General features: G+C 35.1%; 1 protein-coding gene and 1 long non-coding RNA gene across 2 annotated transcripts; one reads left to right on the top strand and one right to left on the bottom strand.

The window, feature by feature from the left end:
- Positions 1 to 1,773: 1,773 nt before the first annotated feature.
- On the bottom strand, positions 1,774 to 2,443 carry LOC141667011 (uncharacterized). The gene is made up of 3 exons (XR_012552446.1): positions 2,316 to 2,443; positions 2,144 to 2,213; positions 1,774 to 1,837 (listed from the first exon to the last, which is right to left on the bottom strand). It is a non-coding gene; the product is annotated as an uncharacterized LOC141667011 (long non-coding RNA).
- Positions 2,444 to 9,080: 6,637 nt separating this feature from the next.
- On the top strand, positions 9,081 to 11,543 carry LOC141665678 (uncharacterized). Its single transcript, XM_074471660.1, has one exon. The coding sequence runs from the start codon at positions 9,081 to 9,083 to the stop codon at positions 11,541 to 11,543; it is 2,463 nt and encodes an 820-aa protein (XP_074327761.1).
- Positions 11,544 to 22,165: the final 10,622 nt, after the last annotated feature.

The following is a 22,165-nucleotide window of genomic DNA, read 5'->3' as shown; positions in this document are numbered from 1 at the left end:
GTCATTCACCATATTAGAGTCACTTTGCACCCTATAAGAGTCACTTTCCACCCACTACAAGAAAAACATGATCCTACAACCGTTTTTCACCGTTGTTTGATGTCAAAATTTTTGGTCGTCTATTGAGGAGCCGTGTGATTTCGATCAGACAACAGTGCATCGAACCATTACTAGAAGCTACAGACACAACAGGTTCATAACTGTTACCGAAACTGTCATTCTACAACAGGTTGTATAAAAGACTGTATTGTTGGAACAGTTTACCTGCAACGGTTTTCCTCAAGAAGACAACGGTGTATTACTGTCAACTAAGAGTGCAAAATTTCTATATATTATTTGTCAAACAACGGGTAGTTTGTTGATTGTTGTTTGAAAGGCTAACCACAATAGGTTTAGGACAATACAGTTATGTTATGATGTCTTAGACAACACCTTGAGCCAGAGTATTGTAAGGAAGTCTTTCAAACATCGGTTTGTGAAATGTATTTCCAATAATGAGTTGTGGTTAACGGCCATTTTAAAGCTCTTTAGACCACATTTTTTGTTTAACTCCTATTGTAGTGCACCCCTTGAGACAACAGCGTCGTATATAATGTTGTTTGAAAGGCTAACCACAACAGTTTTAGGTCAATACTGTTATTTTATGCTGTCTTATACAACAGTTTTAGGTAAATATTGTAAGGAGCTATTTCAAACAATGGTTTGTGATAGTATTTTAATACTAAGTTATGTTAACTGCCATCTTAATGCTCTTTAGACCACATTTTTTGTTTAAAGCATATTGTAGTGTTATCCTTGAGATAACACCATCGTATATTTTGTCGTTATGTGAACATGATAGACACAATATTACCATGTTTTAAAGTGTTGTGAATAGAGCTTTAGTCAACTGTTAAAACAATGTTACAGTGTTGTTCCAATTAGTTTGGTACAATGGCTGTTTTTGATTGAGAACACAATCATCTGTTGTATATAAAATTTTGCATATAAAATCCTGATTTCATCCAAACCACCTGTTTTCTAAAAACTAAATCCCAAAAATGAATCCACCAAAAATGAATCCACCAAACGAACAAACCGAGAACTAACTACCAATCACAAAAAAATCAAAATCCACCAAACCAACAAACCTAGAACTAGCTAGAACAAGAACAAGCCAATATATATAAATTCACCAAACCAACAAACTTAGAACTAGCTAGAACAAGAACAAGCCAATATATATAAATCCACCAAACACATATCAATCCAACAATCCTAGAACAAGCCAATATATATATATATCCACCAAACATCTAATATAAATCCACCAAACACAACCAATCCAACAATCCTACAACACTAGAACAAGAACCGGACAATATATATAGATTGAGCACAATATATATAGATTGACCATGCAATCTACTAATAGATTGAGACAAATCTATCAATCTACCGACAATTCTGTTTGGATTGGACCAAAAAGTGCATCACCATGACCAACTGCATAATTTAAAGTTCAAATCCGACTACTAGTTCAAACAAAAGACCACAAATTTGGAACCTAGATTGCATGGCGTTTCATGAAATATTTTGCAAAATCACAGCGGATCTCGTTAATGTCATCATCAGTGTAAACCAAGTTTGATCTGCGCATCCACTGAAAAATAACCCAAAATTTTACATAAGTCATACAATTAAGTACTGTACGAGTAAGAGTATAAGTCAATGGGAAAACCCAAAGTGAAAATCTCACCTTAGCAGCAAACTCAAGTTCTTTGTCCTGAACAATCTCCTTCATATAGCGCATCACAAACAGGCCACAATCCTTGGTTCCTGACTGCACTGGAACTCCCTGGATTAATTAAAAATGCATTACAAAAGCTGTGAATTGGAGAGAAAGAAGCTCTTGTATGTATATTGCAGAGAGATAACTATACAAAACAGATTTGGTGAATGTAAAAAATAAGTCTCTAAACTATGAGTGCAGTAGTGTTTATATACAAGCATTAATCTAACTAACTTCTATCCTTAACAACTAACTGAGATGTAACAAATAATTATTTAATTACAATATCAACTAACTGAGATGTAAGAAATAATTATTTAATTACAATATCCTTAATAGCATAGAAAAAATATGATGAGAATTGATTATTACCGCCATGTTCTCCCACAAAATTTTCTTCTTGACAACCTTGTTGAGATCCTCTTTGTAAATTTTAATGGCACTACAACCAAAATAATACCAGCAAAACCATTAAGCAACTGAAAAATGCGTGGTCTATCAAAGTTCAAGACTCCATACAGATATTTTAGAAGCTGAATCTTACTTGTCGACAACATCCAGCCATTCCACATTAGCGATTCGACGTTTTAGAGGGTCCATGTGGTAGACAACCTCTGCCTCAGGATTTGCAACAGTTAAATTCCAATGGTTCCTACACAAACATGAATGAATTGAAGCCTTGTCATAAAAATTGAAACTTAGAAGCTCCAAAAAAAATCAATTTAAAAAGGCATGTGATCCTGTTTAGCTAAAACATTATATGAGAATGTCTAACTAGCTAGCTCTTGGATTAAAACTTACACGTCATTGTAAGGCATAAGAAAGTATTGCCCTTTCTTAGCATTCTTAAATCGTGCAGCGAGTGCACGCGACCTCTGCCCTGCATTACCACAGCCAATGGCACCAATTGTGGTGGGATCTACGAACTTGATCATGTTGGTCATCTTATTTTTTTTGACGTATTCGTTTATGGAGCTACATATAAAAATATGAGAGATTAAAAAAAAATCGTTTCTGGAGCCACAGACTAACTATGAGATATTAAAAAAAAAATTGTGGAGAAACTTACTGAATAAAAAGGACGATCACAGACCCCGACATTTCACCTCCAGAGCACATCGAATATATTTCTGATAAGTAAATGGCCATCTTTTTTGTAGAGCCAAAGGCTTCTTGGGATAGTTGAAAAGAAACCGTTCGTTCATCAGCTAAGGCACCCTTTGCCCATGTCCACAAACGATTTAATGCAGATGGGTAATTTGCACCCATCTCAACAACAAGCTCTGGTTCAACATCAGCGACTAATTTATAAGTCTTCTTTTTTCCCTTTTTCTTGGCTTTCTGCAGAAAATACACATGAAAATAGTAAGAAAGAAAATACTAAATAAAAACATTCTAGCTATATAGTGCTATTCTAAATATTTTTACCTTCGGAGCTGACAAAACATTGGAAGTGCTATTGTTCCTCATTGTTATCAAGTTTCTTGGCCATGCAATAAAAGTTCCCATGGCTTGTTCCACGGTCAAAATCTCGTCACCGATGGGATATGGAATCTTAGCATCTCCTTGAATGACTTGAGTGATTGACACTCTTGCATTCTCTTCCCCAAGTCTGACTCCATGGATTGTCTCCTCTCCTTCAACAACAACAACTTCATCAATCTTCGCACAAGCTACAATGTTGCTGAGCGATCCAAGAGCCAATTTACAAACAGAATTATCCGGAGCATTCACTTTAACTTCTTCACATCTGTCTTCCTCAAAAACAATTCTACAACTTTCATCCTTGCCATCCAACCTCTGAGCATCCTCAGGATCCACCCCTAAATCAACAAACAAACTTTCAATCTTTTGAATTTTCAGACCACCTCCCTCCTGTTGAACAGGAAATAAATTCTTTGCAGTTGTAGGTGTAGCAGGATGGTTTACAGCTGCATCAACATCAACCCCGCCGTTAGAGTGACAGCTTGCTTGTTGGGAAGGATGCGTTGGAGTACATTCTTGTTGTACGGGCCTTTTCAAGATCTCTGCCCTCAGCTTTTCCATTTCAGCAGCCCAAAAATCATCTCTCGCTTTAATTATTTTTGGAGTCTCCTCTGCCAAGTACCTCTGAACTCTTTCCTGTATCTTTTCATCCATTGTTCTAGCTTTTTTTTGCCTTGGAAGATCAAAATAAACCGACTGCTTTACATGAACACCTTGTCCACGGACCCGTCCACCATGCTCAGGCTTACCGAGCGCGAGTGTTAAAACATCATCAACACCTTCAGCTATTAGTTTCCCTTCCTTAACCTCCTTTTTCAATTTTTCCTAAAATATTAAGTGTACCATATTATCACAGTCTGAGCTATTTCCATGTAAAAGACTAACATAATTAAGTACCATATACTTTCAATTAATTAAGACAAAAATTAATATATAACTTACAATTTCCGTTGCTTTATCTTCAACAATTTTTCCTAAAAATTTACCATCTTTGTCCTTCCTTGCTAGGACCCAGGTTGACGACCGATCAACTTCCTCTTCATCTGGATGAGATTGATACTGCATTCACATGTATATGATCAGGAAAGTATAATAGTATAAATATGTTAGACAAATTAGTTTGTATTAGAATAATAACTATGTCATTTCACTATTACGCACCCATTCATTCTCGAGGTTAGCATAACCTTTTCGAGACATCCGATGTGGATATACACTCAGCATCCTTCTTTGTATAGCATCATCATGACATTTCTGCATAAGAAGCACGAATGTGGTTATGAAATCAATATTAATTAAATACCAAAAACTAGAAACAACAAGTATGTTTTAATGCTAACTAGAAATAAGTATGTCATAATGCTAACTGGAAACATACCAAAAACTCAGGTGACGTGCGATCAGCAACAAATATATCCCAATGCGATTTTTCTATGAAAGAGAAATCTGCAGGAGGATAGGCCAACACTTCAGGTTGATCTCGATAAGGGAGAATGTAATTTGTGGTCAGTCGACTTTTGAACTCCCTCCATTTCTGACCAGCGGAACGTAAAACCAACTTTTTCGCAGACGGAGGTAAAATGAAACCCAGCTACATACATAAGAAATTAAAAAGATATCAGATACATAAGTAATGAACATATAATGAAAGATACATAATTATTTGAGTTTGTTTTACCAGAACACACTCCCAAAGCTTGTTCTTTGTCTCATCGGGAACACATTTCCAACTATCATGCCAGATTGGTGCTTTGGTTCTTGCCAAAACCCCAATATAGGATTGCATTTCTGCCGCTTCAGGACCATACGGCTCTCCCTTTCCATTAAAAGACACATTAAGTTTATTCCCCTGGATCTTTCGTCTCACAATTCTATGCATCGTTACACAACCTCGCTTGAGTAGTTTTAGTCCTTCATTGTTGTTCGGGGTGGTAACAGGTTTCACTTTTTTCTTCTTATTTTTGGAAATTTTTTTCTGTAAGATTTCAGATATAGGCTTCTTCTTCACAGACTTTGGGGAAGAAGTGGATGGGGTGGGGGTCATAGCAGGGGTCTGGTTGTTTAAGGACCTGGTCTTTCGTAAAGCCCTGATCACATTCATGGTAGTTGGGTGGGATGAAGACCTGGACCTTTTAAGCTCTTTCTTCTTTGGCCCTGTTCTCGGTGACTTTCTTGTGTTCAATTCTGTCTTCTTTGACTCACTTTTCTTTTTCGGAGTGGCCATTATCTATACACCAAATAAAAACTAAAGTTTAAAACACATGTATCAAATGTATATGGAAGAAAAACCAAATTTCAGAGTCACATAATATAGAACATGTAAAATGAGCTGTCATATATCTAAAAGGACTTCGCATATATGCACGAAACATATATACTCAAACAGAGGCAATGTGTTTATGTGTTCCGTGAATCAAACAGAGGCAATGTGGATCAAAATCCACAAAATCTTAAGTGAAACATTAAAATCAAGCATAGTGAAACACTAAAATCAGGGATGCTGAGTGTATATGCAGAGTGTATTTAGAGGAACACTAAAATCTAGAGTGAAACATAGAACACATGAAATCAGGGACTCACAAGCATAGTGAAAATACAAAATCAACACCCACAAGCATAGTGAAAACCACAAAATCAACAAAATAGAACACCCCACAAGCATAGAACACCCCACAAGCATAGTGAAAACCCAAAAAATCAACAAAATCAACACCCACAAGCAGCATCATATATTCAAAACCCCACAAGCATAGTGAAAACCCACAAAATCAACACCCACAAGCAGCATCATATATTCAAAATCCACAAAATGCATTTCTCAAAATCGAAACCCACAACCCCTAAATACATGAAATCGGGGACTCAAAATCGAAACCCACAACCATCATATATTCAAAATAGAAACCCAAAACCCCTAAATACATAAAATCAGGGACTCAAAATCAAGAGTGAGTGACAAAATGCATGCAAAGGACGCATATAATCGGAATGAAGATACCCAAAATATCATATACTCTACAACCCCTAAATACATAAGATGAAAAAACCCCAAATACAAAAGATAAAATCAGGGACGCTAGGGTTCTAGGGTTTAAGCCCATACCAGTGATTAAACGGTTGAGTAATCGCCCTTGTCGCGTGTGATGCTAGGTTGAGTAATCGCCGTTGTCGCCTGTGATCGCCGTTGTCGCGTGTGATAAAATGAAAATGAAAAATGAAATTGTGAATGTAAACTGGTAAAGTAAACACCGCGAAGCCAAGGTGGGAGACAATTTTTGATTGGGGGGAAATGAAAAATCAAATGAACGGTGCTGATTTGAGATAGTACCTCAATCTAACGGTATGTAATGTCTTTTAATATATTTTAATTTTTAAAAATTAAATTATCTTGTCTGAAAAACTGTTGTTAGACATACTTTGTTACAATTGTTTAGTTAATAATTTCGATTAGAAGATTTTTATTCGGTTCAGTGTTTCGTTAAAAAGATGACTTTATTTTAAGCATCTTATATTTTCCGATAAAATCTGTACATGACTACACTAAGTCGATATTAACATCCGTACGGTTGGATCGTTGACAAATCCATTTTATAAATTAATTAAGTCAACTGGGTAGTAGTACCCGTGTCAGGGACTACAGCTTTTACCGGATTTCTATTAAAAAGACGAACAAGAAGAGTTGATTATTTTCCGATAAAATTTGTACATGACTACAATAAGTCGATATTAACATCCGTACGGTTGGATCGTTGACAAATCCATTTCAGAAATTAATTAAGTCAACTGGGTAGTAGTACCCGTGTCAGGGACTACAGCTTTTACCGGATTTCTGTTAAAAAGACGAACAAGAAGAGTTGATTATTTTCCGATAAAATCTGTACATGACTACACTAAGTCGATATTAACATCCGTACGGTTGGATCGTTGACAAATCCATTTTATAAATTAATTAAGTCAACTGGGTAGTAGTACCCGTGTCAGGGACTACAGCTTTTACCGGATTTCTGTTTAAAAGACGAACAAGAAGAGTTGATTATTTTCCGATAAAATCTGTACATGACTACACTAAGTCGATATTAACATCCGTACGGTTGGATCGTTGACAAATCCATTTTATAAATTAATTAAGTCAACTGGGTAGTAGTACCCGTGTCAGGGACTACAGCTTTTACCGGATTTCTGTTAAAAAGACGAACAAGAAGAGTTGATTATTTTCCGATAAAATCTGTACATGACTACACTAAGTCGATATTAACATCCGTACGGTTGGATTGTTGACAAATCCATTTCAGAAATTAATTAAGTCAACTGGGTAGTAGTACCCGTGTCAGGGACTACAGCTTTTACCGGATTTCTGTTAAAAAGACGAACAAGAAGAGTTGATTATTTTCCGATAAAATCTGTACATGACTACACTAAGTCGATATTAACATCCGTACGGTTGGATCGTTGACAAATCCATTTCAGAAATTAATTAAGTCAACTGGGTAGTAGTACCCGTGTCAGGGACTACAGCTTTTACCGGATTTCTGTTAAAAAGACGAACAAGAAGAGTTGATTATTTTTCGATAAAATTTGTACATGACTACAATAAGTCGATATTAACATCCGTACGGTTGGATCGTTGACAAATCCATTTCAGAAATTAATTAAGTCAACTGGGTAGTAGTACCCGTGTCAGGTACTACAGCTTTTACCGGATTTCTGTTAAAAAGACGAACAAGAAGAGTTGATTATTTTCCGATAAAATTTGTACATGACTACAATAAGTCGATATTAACATCCGTACGGTTGGATCGTTGACAAATCCATTTCAGAAATTAATTAAGTCAACTGGGTAGTAGTACCCGTGTCAGGGACTACAGCTTTTACCGGATTTCTGTTAAAAAGACGAACAAGAAGAGTTGATTATTTTCCGATAAAATTTGTACATGACTACAATAAGTCGATATTAACATCGATAAAATTTGTAAATGACTATCCATAAGTCGATTTTTATTTGGATTTAATTGATTTTGACATTCTTGGACATAATTTAAGGATTATTTAAAATTTTAACAACCCAATCATTGAGCTTTGTTATGTCTGAATGAGAACATAATAATTGAAGTCAAAATTAGGTCATTCATTACTCCTCATCTTATCCCCTCCTGTACTCTCCATCGTGATTCGTGGCGGCTCCATCGCACCTCGACCTCCTCGAACCTCCATCGACCTCGACCTCAAGCTCGACCTCGACCTCAAGCTGCTTCGCACCTCCTCCATCGCACCTCGACCTCAAGCTCAACCTCCCCCATCGAACCTCGACCTCCATCGCAGAGACCTCCATTTTAGGTAAATTCGTAACCTAAATTATCTTTTTAGTGTTTTAGGGTTCCTCCATTGTTTCAGTGGTTTAAGCTCTAACACAAGCTCACCTCTGCAATTAATTGTTTGAAGTGATAAGCTTAATAGTTAATTGTTTAATTAGTTAGTCATAATCTTAATTAGTTAATTGTTTAATTAGTTAGTCATAATCTTAATTAGTTAATTGTTTAATTAGTTAGTCATAATCTTAATTAGTCACCTCTGCAATTAATTGTTTGAAGTGATGCACATTGGGAATTTGGGTTTGTGATAAGCTTAATTAGTTACTAATTGCTAATAGATTATGTAGTTGTTGCTGATTGTTTTGGTTTGGTAGTTAGTCATAAGCTTAATAGTTTTGGTTATTTGGGAATTTGGGTTTGTAATTGTTTTGGTAGTTAGTCATAAGCTTAATAGTATATGCTCTGTTTTTGACCATCATGTCACTTTCTTTTTGCAGCTTGTTTTATATCAAAATATGGATAGGTCATGGTTAAAAGCTGATAGAAGAACAAGAGAGTTTGAGAATGGAGTGGACGATTTACTTATGTTTGCCTTTGAGAATGGATATAACGAAGACAAAATAAGTTGTCCATGCTTAAAGTGCGCACATAGCAAATCTTGGAAAGCTCGGATTGTTAAAAACCATCTGTTTCAAAATGGTATTGATGAAACGTATACTCGCTGGATATGGCACGGGGAGCCAAATATTGTAGAAAGTCCTGTATTGGATGAAAGTGACAACTCGGTATCTTCTAATTACCAATTCTGCACAAGAATGGGTGAAGCTGACGATGATGATGTTCTTTCTTCAGATTCTTCAGATTTCATCAACCATGTGAAAGGTGAGCATGAACCTCTTTATCCTGGTTGTGAGAATTACACTAAGATGAAAGCTTTGGTTAAGTTATTCAACTTGAAAGTGAAGCATGGTATGTCTGATTCATGTTTTTCTGATGTTCTATTATTGATTGGGTCTTTGCTACCAGAAGGCAACAATGTCCCTTCTTCTTTCAATGAAGCGAAGAAAACCTTATGTGCATTAGGAATGGGTTATGATAAGATACACGCATGCCCGAATAATTGTCTACTATATCGTGGGCCACAAGATGAAGATGAGACTACTTGTCGCATATGTAAGGCCTCTAGATGGAAACTGAATAAGAAAGGAGAAGAACAAGAAGGAGTCCCTGCTAAGGTCTTATGGTATTTCCCCTTGATACCAAGAATAAGAAATTTGTTCAATACACCAGCGATTGCGAAGGACATGACTTGGCATGAGACCGAACGACAACAAGATGGTAAAATGAGGCATCCAGCAGACTCGCAAACATGGAAGGATGTCGATCAAAAGTGGCCTGATTTTGCATCGGAGAGTAGAAACCTCCGGTTAGCTTTATCCGCCGACGGTTTCAATCCTTTTCGTGGAAACCGTACTGATCACTCAAGTTGGCCAGTTTTGCTATCGGTTTACAACCTTCCACCTTGGCTCTGTATGAAAAGAAGGTACATTATGCTTTGCTTGTTAATATCAGGACCGACCGAGCCTGGAAATGATATAGATGTGTTCCTTCAACCACTTATTGAAGATCTGCAGGAGTTGTGGCGCGGGAAACAAGTGTACGACGCATATAGACAAGAGTCTTTCGTACTTAGGGGCATATTATTATGGACAATAAGTGACTATCCGGCCTTGGGGAACTTGTCGGGACATGTAGTTAAAGGATATAATGCTTGTATTGTTTGTGTTGATAAAACAGAGGCTACTAGGCTGGTTCACTATCGGAAGACGGTAGTTATGAGGCATAGGAGGTGGTTGCCTCGTCATCATCCGTATAGAAAGCAAAAGGCAGCTTTTGATAATAGCGTTGAGACAGGTGCTGGTCCTATTCCATTAACTGGTGAGCAGGTTTTTGAAAGAGTACAACATCTAAGGGACCATGTCTTTGGTAAGACACAACGCCAACATAAACGGAAGAAAGGTGATGCTAGACCAGTTTGGAAGAAGTTATCTATCTTCTTTCAACTTGAGTATTGGAAATTTTTGCCAGTTAGGCATGTTCTCGATGTGATGCACATCGAGAAAAATATATGTGAGGCTTTACTTGGAACTTTGCTAAATATTCCCGGAAAGACAAAAGATAGGGAGTCAGTCCGTCTCGATATGGCAGAAATGGGAATAAGAATGGAGCTAAGGCCAAAAACTCCCGGAAAGAAAGAGAAGGTACCTTTGGCTGCATGGAACTTATCAAATGCTGAAAAGAAGGTAGTTTGCTCATCATTTCTTCAAATGAAGTTACCGGATGGATTTTGTTCAAATATCAAGAATCTTGTAAATATGGAAAAACTTCGGCTTGTTGGAATGAAATCTCATGATTGCCACACAATATTGCATCATTTGCTTCCAATTGCGATTCGGTCGGTACTGCACAAAAAAGTCAGGTGCACAATAATAAGGTTTTGCCTTTTCTTCAAGGCAATTTGCAGCAAAGTCATCGATGTAGATAAATTGGAAAATATGCAATCTCAGTTGGTGGAAACATTATGCCAGCTGGAAAAACACTTTCCCCCTTCGTTCTTCGATGTCATGATCCATCTCTCAATTCATCTTGTGAGAGAGGTTAAGCTTTGCGGGCCAATCTTTCTACGTTGGATGTATCCTTTTGAGAGATATATGAAGGCGTTTAAAGTATATGTTCGAAATGCTGCTCATCCCGAAGGTTGTATTGCCGAGGCATATGTTGCCGAAGAGGCCGTTGAACGTTTGGTCAATTTTGAAGAAGCTACCATAGGTTTGCCAAAAAATGATAGGCATGAGCAAAATGCAATAAGCAAACCTTTATCTGGTGCGACAATGATCAAGCCAAGCAAAGAGGAATTGCATCTAGCACACTTATGTGTTCTGCAAAATAGCAATCACATGAGGCAATATTTTGAGTAAGTTACTAACATATGTGTGTGTGTGTGTGCATTTTGTTATTTTCTCATTATCTGCAATTTGGTAAATATATTGAAGCAATTGATTTTACTTGTAGTGAACATATGGCATCTTTAATGCTAAGATACCAGCAGCATGAAAATGACGAGGTGTGGCTAAAAACCAAGCAGAATGAACAATTCCCCGAATGGTTCAGGAAAAAGGTAAGTTTTATTTATGTGTTTATTACCTTGTTACGTAGTCCTGATTAAAAACAATACAGACAAGTAATATAAGAAGTCGAAGACATCCAATAAAAAATAAAAACACAGACCTAAAAAAATTGTTTAATTTTTTTTTTATTGTACAGATTGAGACGGAATTGCTCCATGACCATAATAGCATAGGTGATGATATAAGGTGGATGGCAGAAGGGCCTAACAAGAATGTTCCTACGTTTAGTGGTTATAAAATCAGCGGGGTTATTTATAGCACCAAGGAGCGTGATAATAATAGACAAGTACAGTGTAGTGGTGTTTGTGTTGTTGCAGATACATTAATGCTTTCCGAAAAATTTAAATCTGTTGAACATACTTCACATACCTATTATGGAGTTATAACAAGTATATGGGAGCTAGACTATAATAATTTTAGAGTCCCTATATTTCGTTGCAATTGGGTAGATATGAACAAAGGGGTTAAGGTTGATGAGTTGGGATATACATTGGTTAATTTAAATAAATTAGGATTTTCAAATGATCCTTTTGTTCTAGGGAAACATGTTAAGCAAGTTTGCTACATTGATGATACTCTTGAAAAATTTTGGTCTGTGGTGTTGAAAGTCCCGGAAAAGAACTTTTATGACCACTGTGATGATGAAAATGAAGGCTCTGTAGAAATAGAACTTGAGAATGAGCTGCAGTTGCCCGTGTTCCCGAATGTTGATGAACTGGACGATGAAAATACTAGCTATATGCGAGAGGAAGAAGAATGGATTCAACTTCCATAGTGGTAATATATATAATTATTTATAGATACTTGAGTCCATGTACCGCTCACTTTATTCTTTTTGTAGGTGAAGCTCCCATTATCCATGTGTACTGCTCGTGAACCCCTTGATGAGATTACTTTTGCCGTGATAAAATCATCATCTAGTTGACTGAGTTTTCAATTTGTGAATGCTGCTGGTTGATGCTCTTCTTATAATAGATGATGATTTTATCATAGCAAAAATAATCATTCGGCGGACATACAAGTATGGCTAGCTTCTACTGCAGAAACAGGGCTTGGAGATATGTTATCTACTGCAGAGGATAAATTATAAAATTTTCCACATCAAACTTGTGCAAATTAATGTTGATCACTTGTTTTTGTGTTTATGCAGAATTACCAGCATACGGCGGTTGTCAAGGCGTGCAAAATTATGGCTAAGCAGCATGCATGTTACCAAAGGCAGTAAACAAGGATTGTGTTTCCATTTTCATTGTAATATTCACTACTAAACAACTCTGTCTTGTATATATGGAACAATGTAATTTGAAATCTCTGTCTTGTTTAATTGAAAGTGTATGGTTTGCCAATTTTGAGGAATGGCTTACAATTTTGATTGAGGATCTCTAGTTTGTTGTTGGTTGGACCTTTGGCTGATTTATGGTATTATATCTGTTGGTTTGGGTTTATTCAGATTGGACATCTTATTGTTGGTTTGTGTACAGCAGGGTTGGGATATGTAATATGTGCAAGTCAATTTTTTTTTCCATCTTTGCTGTATAGACAACGGTTTCTTTTGCTAATCAGTAAACTGTTGTATGAACCTCTATTATCCCATAATGTTAATAACCATTGTCTATGAACTTTGCTTTCTACAATGGTATTTTAAATCCATTGTTTGATAGAGTCTAAGATATCAGTTTTAGTAAACCATTGTCTAAATTAGACAACGGACTTGTCAAAAACTGTTGTCTTAAGATGGAATGAATTTTTGTACATACAACATGCATGCAACATTATGTAAAAGGGTTACAAACAACAGCTCGTAAAATAACAGTTGTCTTAAGATAGAATGAGTTTTTGGACATACAACATTGGTTCACGCTTGTTTAAAATAGTCATAAACAACAGTCCATGAAATCACAGTTGTCTAAATAAGTCAAATCGAAAAGCTTAGACAATAGTGTGCAAAAACCTCTATAAACGTTGTTGGATGGAAAGCAAGACAACTGTTTTTTCATAGCTAAGAAAACCCCGTGGTTTGATTTTTTGGGACAACGGGTATATTTTGAACCGTTGTCTCATGACAGTTGTGTGAATGAGATTTTGGTGTAGTGACCATATATACAACAATTAACATGTTAACATCATATACATCCAATTTGATATCCTTTTACCACCTATTAATGCCACTTTCATACAAGGTAATTGTATTCCACATTTTGGCTCTAATCAACCATGTAAGTCACTTTTCACGATATTAAAGTCACTTTGCACCCTATAAGAGTCACTTTCCACCATATATTGATACAATTAACATTTTAACATCATGTACATGCAATTAGACATCCTTTAACCACCTCTTGGTACCCCTTTCTTACAAGTCAATTTTGGGCCACTTTTTGGATTTAATCAATCATGTAAGTCACTTTTCACCATATTAGAGTCACTTTGCACCCTATAATAGTCACTTGCCACCATATATTGATACAATTAACATGTTAACATCATGTACATGCAATTAGACATCCTTTAACTACCTCTTGGTACCCCTTTCTTACAAGTCAATTTTGGGCCATATTTTGGCTCTAATCAAACATGTAAGTGACTTCTCATAATATTAGAGTCACTTTACACCTTATAAGAGTCACTTGCCATCATATATTGGTTCAATTAACATGTTAACATCATGTACATGCAATTCAAAATCCTTTTACTACCTCTTAGTGCCACATTCATACAAGTCAATTTTGGTCCACATTTTGGTTCTAATTAACCATGTAAATCACTTTTCACCATATTAGAGTCATTTTGCACCCTATATGAGTGACTTTCCACAATCTATTTATATAATTAACATGTTAACATCATATAAATCCAATTTGACATCCTTTTACCACCTCTTAGTTCCACTTTCATACATGTCAATTTTGTTCCATATTTTGGTTCTGATCAACCATGTAAGTCATTCACCATATTAGAGTCACTTTGCACCCTATAAGAGTCACTTTCCACCATATATACAATAATTAACATGTTAACATCATATACATCCAATTTGATATCCTTTTACCACCTATTAATGCCACTTTCATACAAGGTAATTGTGTTCCACATTTTGGCTCTAATCAACCATGTAAGTCACTTTTCACGATATTAGAGTCACTTTGCACCCTATAAGAGTCACTTTCCACCATATATTGATACAATTAACATTTTAACATCATGTACATGCAATTAGACATCCTTTAACCACCTCTTGGTACCCCTTTCTTACAAGTCAATTTTGGGCCACATTTTGGATTTAATCAATCATGTAAGTCACTTTTCACGATATTAGAGTCACTTTGCACCCTATAAGAGTCACTTGCCACCATATATTGATACAATTAACATGTTAATATCATGTACATGCAATTAGACATCCTTTAACTACCTCTTGGTACCCCTTTCTTACAAGTCAATTTTGGGCCACATTTTGGCTCTAATCAAACATGTAAGTGACTTCTCACAATATTAGAGTCACTTTACACCTTATAAGAGTCACTTGCCATCATGTATTGGTTCAATTAACATGTTAACATCATGTACATGCAATTCAAAATCCTTTTACTACCTCTTAGTGCCACATTCATACAAGTCAATTTTGGTCCACATTTTGGTTCTAATTAACCATGTAAGTCACTTTTCACCATATTAGAGTCATTTTGCACCCTATATGAGTGACTTTCCACAATCTATTTGTATAATTAACATGTTAACATCATATAAATCCAATTTGACATCCTTTTACCACCTCTTAGTTCCACTTTCATACATGTCAATTTTGTTCCATATTTTGGTTCTGATCAACCATGTAAGTCATTCACCATATTAGAGTCACTTTGCACCCTATAAGAGTCAATTGCCAACATATATTGATACAATTAACATATTAACATCATGTACATGCAATTAGACATCCTTTAACCATCTCTTGGTACCCCTTTCTTAAAAGTCAATTTTGGGCCAAATTTTGGCTCTAATCAAACATGTAAGTGACTTCTCACAATATTAGAGTCACTTTGCACCTTATAAGAGTCACTTGCCATCATATATTGGTTCAATTAACATGTTAACATCGTGTACATGCAATTAGAAATCCTTTTACCACCTCTTAGTGCCACATTCATACAAGTCAATTTTGTTCTACATTTTGATTCTAATAAACCATGTTAGTCACTTTACACCATATTAGAGTCACTTTGCACTCTATAAGAGTCACTTTCCACCTTATATACAACAATAGACATGTTAAAATCATATACATCCAATTTGACATCCTTTTACCACCTATTAATGGCACTTTCATAAAAGTTAATTTTGTTCCAGATTTTGGCTCTAATGAACCATGTAAGTCACTTTTAACTATATTAGAGTCATTTTGCACCCTATAAAAGTCACTTGCCACCATATATTGATACATTTAACATGTTAACATCATGTACATGCAATTAGACATCCTTTAACTACCTCTTGGTACCCCTTTCTTACAAGTCAATTTTGGGCCACATTTTGGCTCTAGTCAAACATGTAAGTGACTTCTCACAATATTAGAGTCACTTTACACCTTATAAGAGGCACTTGCCATCATGTATTGGTTCAATTAACATGTTAACATCATGTACATGCAATTCAAAATCTTTTACTACCTATTAGTGCCACATTCATACAAGTCAATTTTGGTCCACATTTTGGTTCTAATTAACCATGTAAGTCACTTTTCACCATATTAGAATGATTTTGCACCCTATATGAGTGACTTTCCACAATATATTTGTATAATTAACATGTTAACATCATATACATCTAATTTGACATCCTTTTACCACCTCTTAGTTCCACTTTAATACAGGTCAATTTTATTCCACATTTTGGTTCTAATCAACCATGTAAGTAACTTTTCATCATATTAGAGTCACTGTGTACCCTATAAGATTCACTTTCCACCATATATACAACAGTTAACATGTTAACATCATATACATACAATTTAACTTCCTTTTACCACCTATTGATGCCACTTTTATACAAGGTAATTGTGTTCCACATTTTGGCTCTAATCAACCATGTAAGTCACTTTTCACCGTATTAGAGTCACTTTGCGCCCTATAAGAGTCACTTGCCACTATATATTGATACAATTAACATGTTAACATCATGTACATGCAATTAGACATCCTTTAACTACATTTTGGCTCTAATGAAACATGTAAGTGACTTCTCACAATATTGGAGTCACTTTACAACTTATAAGAGTCACTTGCCATCATGTAATGGTTCAATTAACATGTTAACATCATGTACATGCAAATCAAAATCCTTTTACTACCTCTTATTGCCACATTCATACAAGTCAATTTTGGTCGACAGTTTGGTTCTAATTAACTATGTAAGTCACTTTTCACCATATTTGAGTCATTTTGCAGTCTATATTAATGACTTTCCACAATCTATTTGTATAATTAACATGTTAACATCATATACATCCAATGTGATATCCTTTTACCACCTCTTAATTCCACTTTAATACAGGTCAATTTTGTTCCATATTTTGGTTCTAATCAACCACGTAAGTCATTCACCATATTAGAGTCGCTTTGCACCCTATAAGAGTCACTTTCCACCATATATACAACAATTAACATGTTAACATCATATACATCCAATTTGATATCCTTTTACCACCTACTAATGCCACTTTAATACAAGGTAATTGTGTTCCACATTTTGGCTCTAATCAACCATGTAAGTCACTTTTCACAATATTAGAGTCACTTTGCACCCTATAAGAGTCACTTTCCACCATATATTGATACAATTAACATTTTAACATCATGTACATGCAAAATTAGACATCCTTTAACCACCTCTTGGTACCCCTTTCTTACAAGTCAATTTTGGGCCACATTTTGGCTCTAATCAAACATGTAAGTGACTTCTCACAATATTAGAGTCACTTTGCACCTTATAAAAGTCACTTGCCATCATGTATTGGTTCAATTAACATGTTAACATCGTGTACATGTAATTAGAAATCCTTTTACCACCTCTTAGTGTCACATTCATACAAGTCAATTTTGTTCAACATTTTCGTTCTAATTAACCATGTTGGTCACTTTACACCATATTAGAGTCACTTTGCACCCTATAAGAGTCACTTTCCACCATATATACAACAATAGACATGTTAAAATCATATACATCCAATCTGATATCCTTTTACCACCTATTAATGGCACTTTCATAAAAGTTAATTTTGTTCCACATTTTGGCTCTAATCAACCATGTAAGTCACTTTTAACTATATTAGAGTCACTTTGCACCCTATAAGAGTCACTTGCCATCATATACTGATACAATTAACATGTTAACATCATGTACATGCAATTAGACATCCTTTAACTACCTCTTGGTACCCCTTTCTTACAAGTCAATTTTGGGGCACATTTTGGCTCTAATCAAACATGTAAGTGACTTCTCACAATATTAGAGTCACTTTACACCTTATAAGAGTCACTTGCCATCATGTATTGGTTCAATTAACATGTTAACATCATGTACATGCAATTCAAAATCCTTTTACTACCTCTTAGTGCCACATTCATACAAGTCAATTTTGGTCCACATTTTTGTTCTAATCAACCATGTAAGTAACTTTTCATCATATTAGAATCACTTTGCACCCTATAAGAGTCACTTTCCACCATAAATACAACAAATAACATTTTAACATCATATACATATAATTTAACTTCCTTTTACCACCTATTGATGCCACTTTTATACAAGGTAATTGTGTTCCACATTTTGGCTCTAATCAACCATGTAAGTCACTTTTCACCATATTAGAGTCACTTTGCGCCCTATAAGAGTCACTTGCCACTATATATTGATACAATTAACATGTTAACATCATGTACATGCAATTAGACATCCTTTAACCACCTCTTGGTACCCCTTTATTACAAGTCAATTTTGGGCCACATTTTGGCTCTAATCAAATATGTAAATGACTTCTCACAATATTGGAATCACTTTACACCTTATAAGAGTCACTTGCCATCATGTATTGGTTCAATTAATATGTTAACATCATGTACATGCAATTCAAAATCCTTTTACTACTTCTTATTGCCACATTCATACTAGTCAATTTTGGTCGACATTTTGGTTCTAATTAACCATGTAAGTCACTTTTCACCATATTTGAGTCATTTTGCAGTCTATATTAGTGACTTTCCACAATCTATTTGTATAATTAACATGTTAACATCATATACATCCAATTTGACATCCTTTTACCACCTCTTAGTTCCACTTTAATACGGGTCAATTTTGTTGCACATTTTGGTTCTAATCAACCATGTAAGGCATTCACCATATTAGAGTCACTTTGTACCCTATAAGAGTCACTTTCCACCATATATACAACAATTAACATGTTAACATCATATACATCCAATTTGATATCCTTTTACCACCTATTAATGCCACTTTCATACAAGGTAATTGTGTTCCACATTTTGGCTCTAATCAACCATTAAGTCACTTTTCACCATATTAGAGTCACTTTGCACCCTATAATAGTCACTTGCCACTATATATTGATACAATTAACATGTTAACATCATGTACATGCAATTAGACATCCTTTAACTACCTCTTGGTACCCCTTTCTTACAAGTCAATTTTGGGCCACATTTTGGCTCTAATCAAACATGTAAGTGACTTCTCACAATATTAGAGTCACTTTACACCTTATAAGAGTCACTTGTCATCATGTATTGGTTCAATTAACATGTTAACATCATGTACATGCAATTCAAAATCTTTTACTACCTCTTAGTGCCACATTCATACAAGTCAATTTTGGTCCACATAGTGGTTCTAATTAACCATGTAAGTCACTTTTCACCATATTAGAGTCATTTTGCACTCTATATGAGTGACTTTCCACAATCTATTTGTATAATTAACATGTTAACATCATATACATCCAATTTGACATCCTTTTACCACCTCTTAGTTCCACTTTAATACAGGTCAATTTTTTTCCAAATTTTGGTTCTAATCAACCATGTAAGTAACTTTTCATCATATTAGAGTCACTTTGCACCCTATAAGAATCACTTTCCACCATATATACAGAAATTAACATGTTAACATCATATACATACAATTTAACTTCCTTTTACCACCTATTAATGCCAGTTTCATACAAAGTAATTGTGTTCCACATTTTGGCTCTAATCAACCATGTAAGTCACTTTTCACCATATTAGAGTCACTTTGTACCCTATAAGAGTCACTTGCCACCATGATACAATTAACATGTTAACATCATGTACATGCAATTAGACATCCTTTAACCACCTCTTGGTACCCCTTTCTTACAAGTCAATTTTGGGCCACATTTTGGCTCTAATCAAACATGTAAGTGACTTCTCACAATATTAGAGTCACTTTACACCTTATAAGAGTCACTTGTCATCATGTATTGGTTCAATTAACATGTTAACATCATGTACATGCAATTCAAAATCCTTTTACTACCTCTTATTGCCAAATTCATACAAGTTAATTTTGGTCCACATTTTGGTTCTAATTAACCATGTAAGTCACTTTTCACCATATTAGAGTCAGTTTGCACCCTATATGAGTGACTTTCCACAATCTATTTGTATAATTAACATGTTAACATCATATACATCCAATTTGACATCCTTTTACCACCTCTTAGTTCCACTTTAATGCAGGTCAATTTTGTTCCACATTTTGGTTCTAATCAACCATGTAAGTAGCTTTTCATCATATTAAAGTAACTTTGCACCCTATAAGAGTCACTTTCCACCATATATACAACAATTAAGATGTTAACATCATATACATACCATTTACCTTCCTTTTACCACCTATTAATGCCACTTTTATACAAGGTAATTATGTTCCACATTTTGGCTCTAATCAACCATGTAAGTCACTTTTCACCATATTAGAGTCACCCTATAAAAGTCACTTGCCACCATATATTGATACAATTAACATGTTAACATCATGTACATGCAATTAGATATCCTTTAACTACCTATTGGTACCCCTTTCTTACAAGTCAATTTTGGACCACATTTTGGCTCTAATCAAACATGTAAGTGACTTCTCACAATATTAGAGTCACTTTACACCTTATAAGAGTCACTTGCCATCATGTATTGGTTCAATTAACATGTTAACATCATGTACATGAAATTTAAAATCCTTTTACTACCTCTTAGTGCCACATTCATACAAGTCAATTTTGGTCCACATTTTGGTTTTAATTAACCATGTAAGTCACTTTTCACCATATTAGAGTCATTTTGCACCCTATATGAGTGACTTTCCACAATCTATTTTTATAATTAACATGTTAACATCATATACATCCAATTTGACATCCTTTTATCACCTCTAAGTTCCACTTTCATACAGGTCAATTTTGTTCCATATTTTGGTTCTGATCAACCATGTAAGTCACTTTTCATCATATTAGAGTCACTTTGCACCCTATAAGAGTCACTTTTCTCCATAGATACAACAATTGACATGTTAACATCATATACATCCAATTTGACATCCTTTTACCACCTATTAGTGCCACATTCATACAAGACAATTTTGGTCCACATTTTGGTTCTAATTAACCATGTAAGTCACTTTTCACCATATTAGAGTCATTTTGCACCCTATATGAGTGACTTTCCACAATCTATTTGTATAACTAATATGTTAACATCATATACATCCAATTTGACATCCTTTTATCACCTCCTAATTCCACTTTCATACAGGTCAATTTTGTTCCATATTTTGGTTCTGATCAACCATGTAAGTCACTTTTCATCATATTAGAGTCACTTTGCACCCTATAAGAGTCAATTTCCACCATATATACAACAATTAACATGTTAACATCATATACATCCAATTTGATATCCTTTTACCACCAATTAATGCCACTTTCATACAAGGTAATTGTGTTCCACATTTTGGCTCTAATCAACCATGTAAATCATTTTTCACCATATTAGAGTCACTTTGCACCCTATAAGAGTCACTTGCCACCATATATTGATACAATTAACATGTTAACATCATGTACATGCAATTAGACATCCTTTAACCACCTCTTGGAACCCCTTTCTTACAAGTCAATTTTGGGCCACATTTTGGATCTAATCAATCATGTAAGTGACTTCTCACCATATTAGAGTCACTTTGCACCTTATAAGAGTCACTTGCAACCATATATTGGTACAATTAACATGTTAACATCATGTACATGCAATTAGAAATCGTTTTACCATCTTTTAGTGCCACATTCATACAAGTCAATTTTGGTCCACATTTTGATTTTA

This window comes from Apium graveolens, chromosome 6 (genome assembly GCF_009905375.1).
Source record: "Apium graveolens cultivar Ventura chromosome 6, ASM990537v1, whole genome shotgun sequence".
In the NCBI taxonomy this organism is placed as follows: domain Eukaryota; kingdom Viridiplantae; phylum Streptophyta; class Magnoliopsida; order Apiales; family Apiaceae; genus Apium; species Apium graveolens.
Note: the sequence above shows the minus strand (reverse complement) of the source record. Positions and strands in the feature narration are given on the sequence as shown.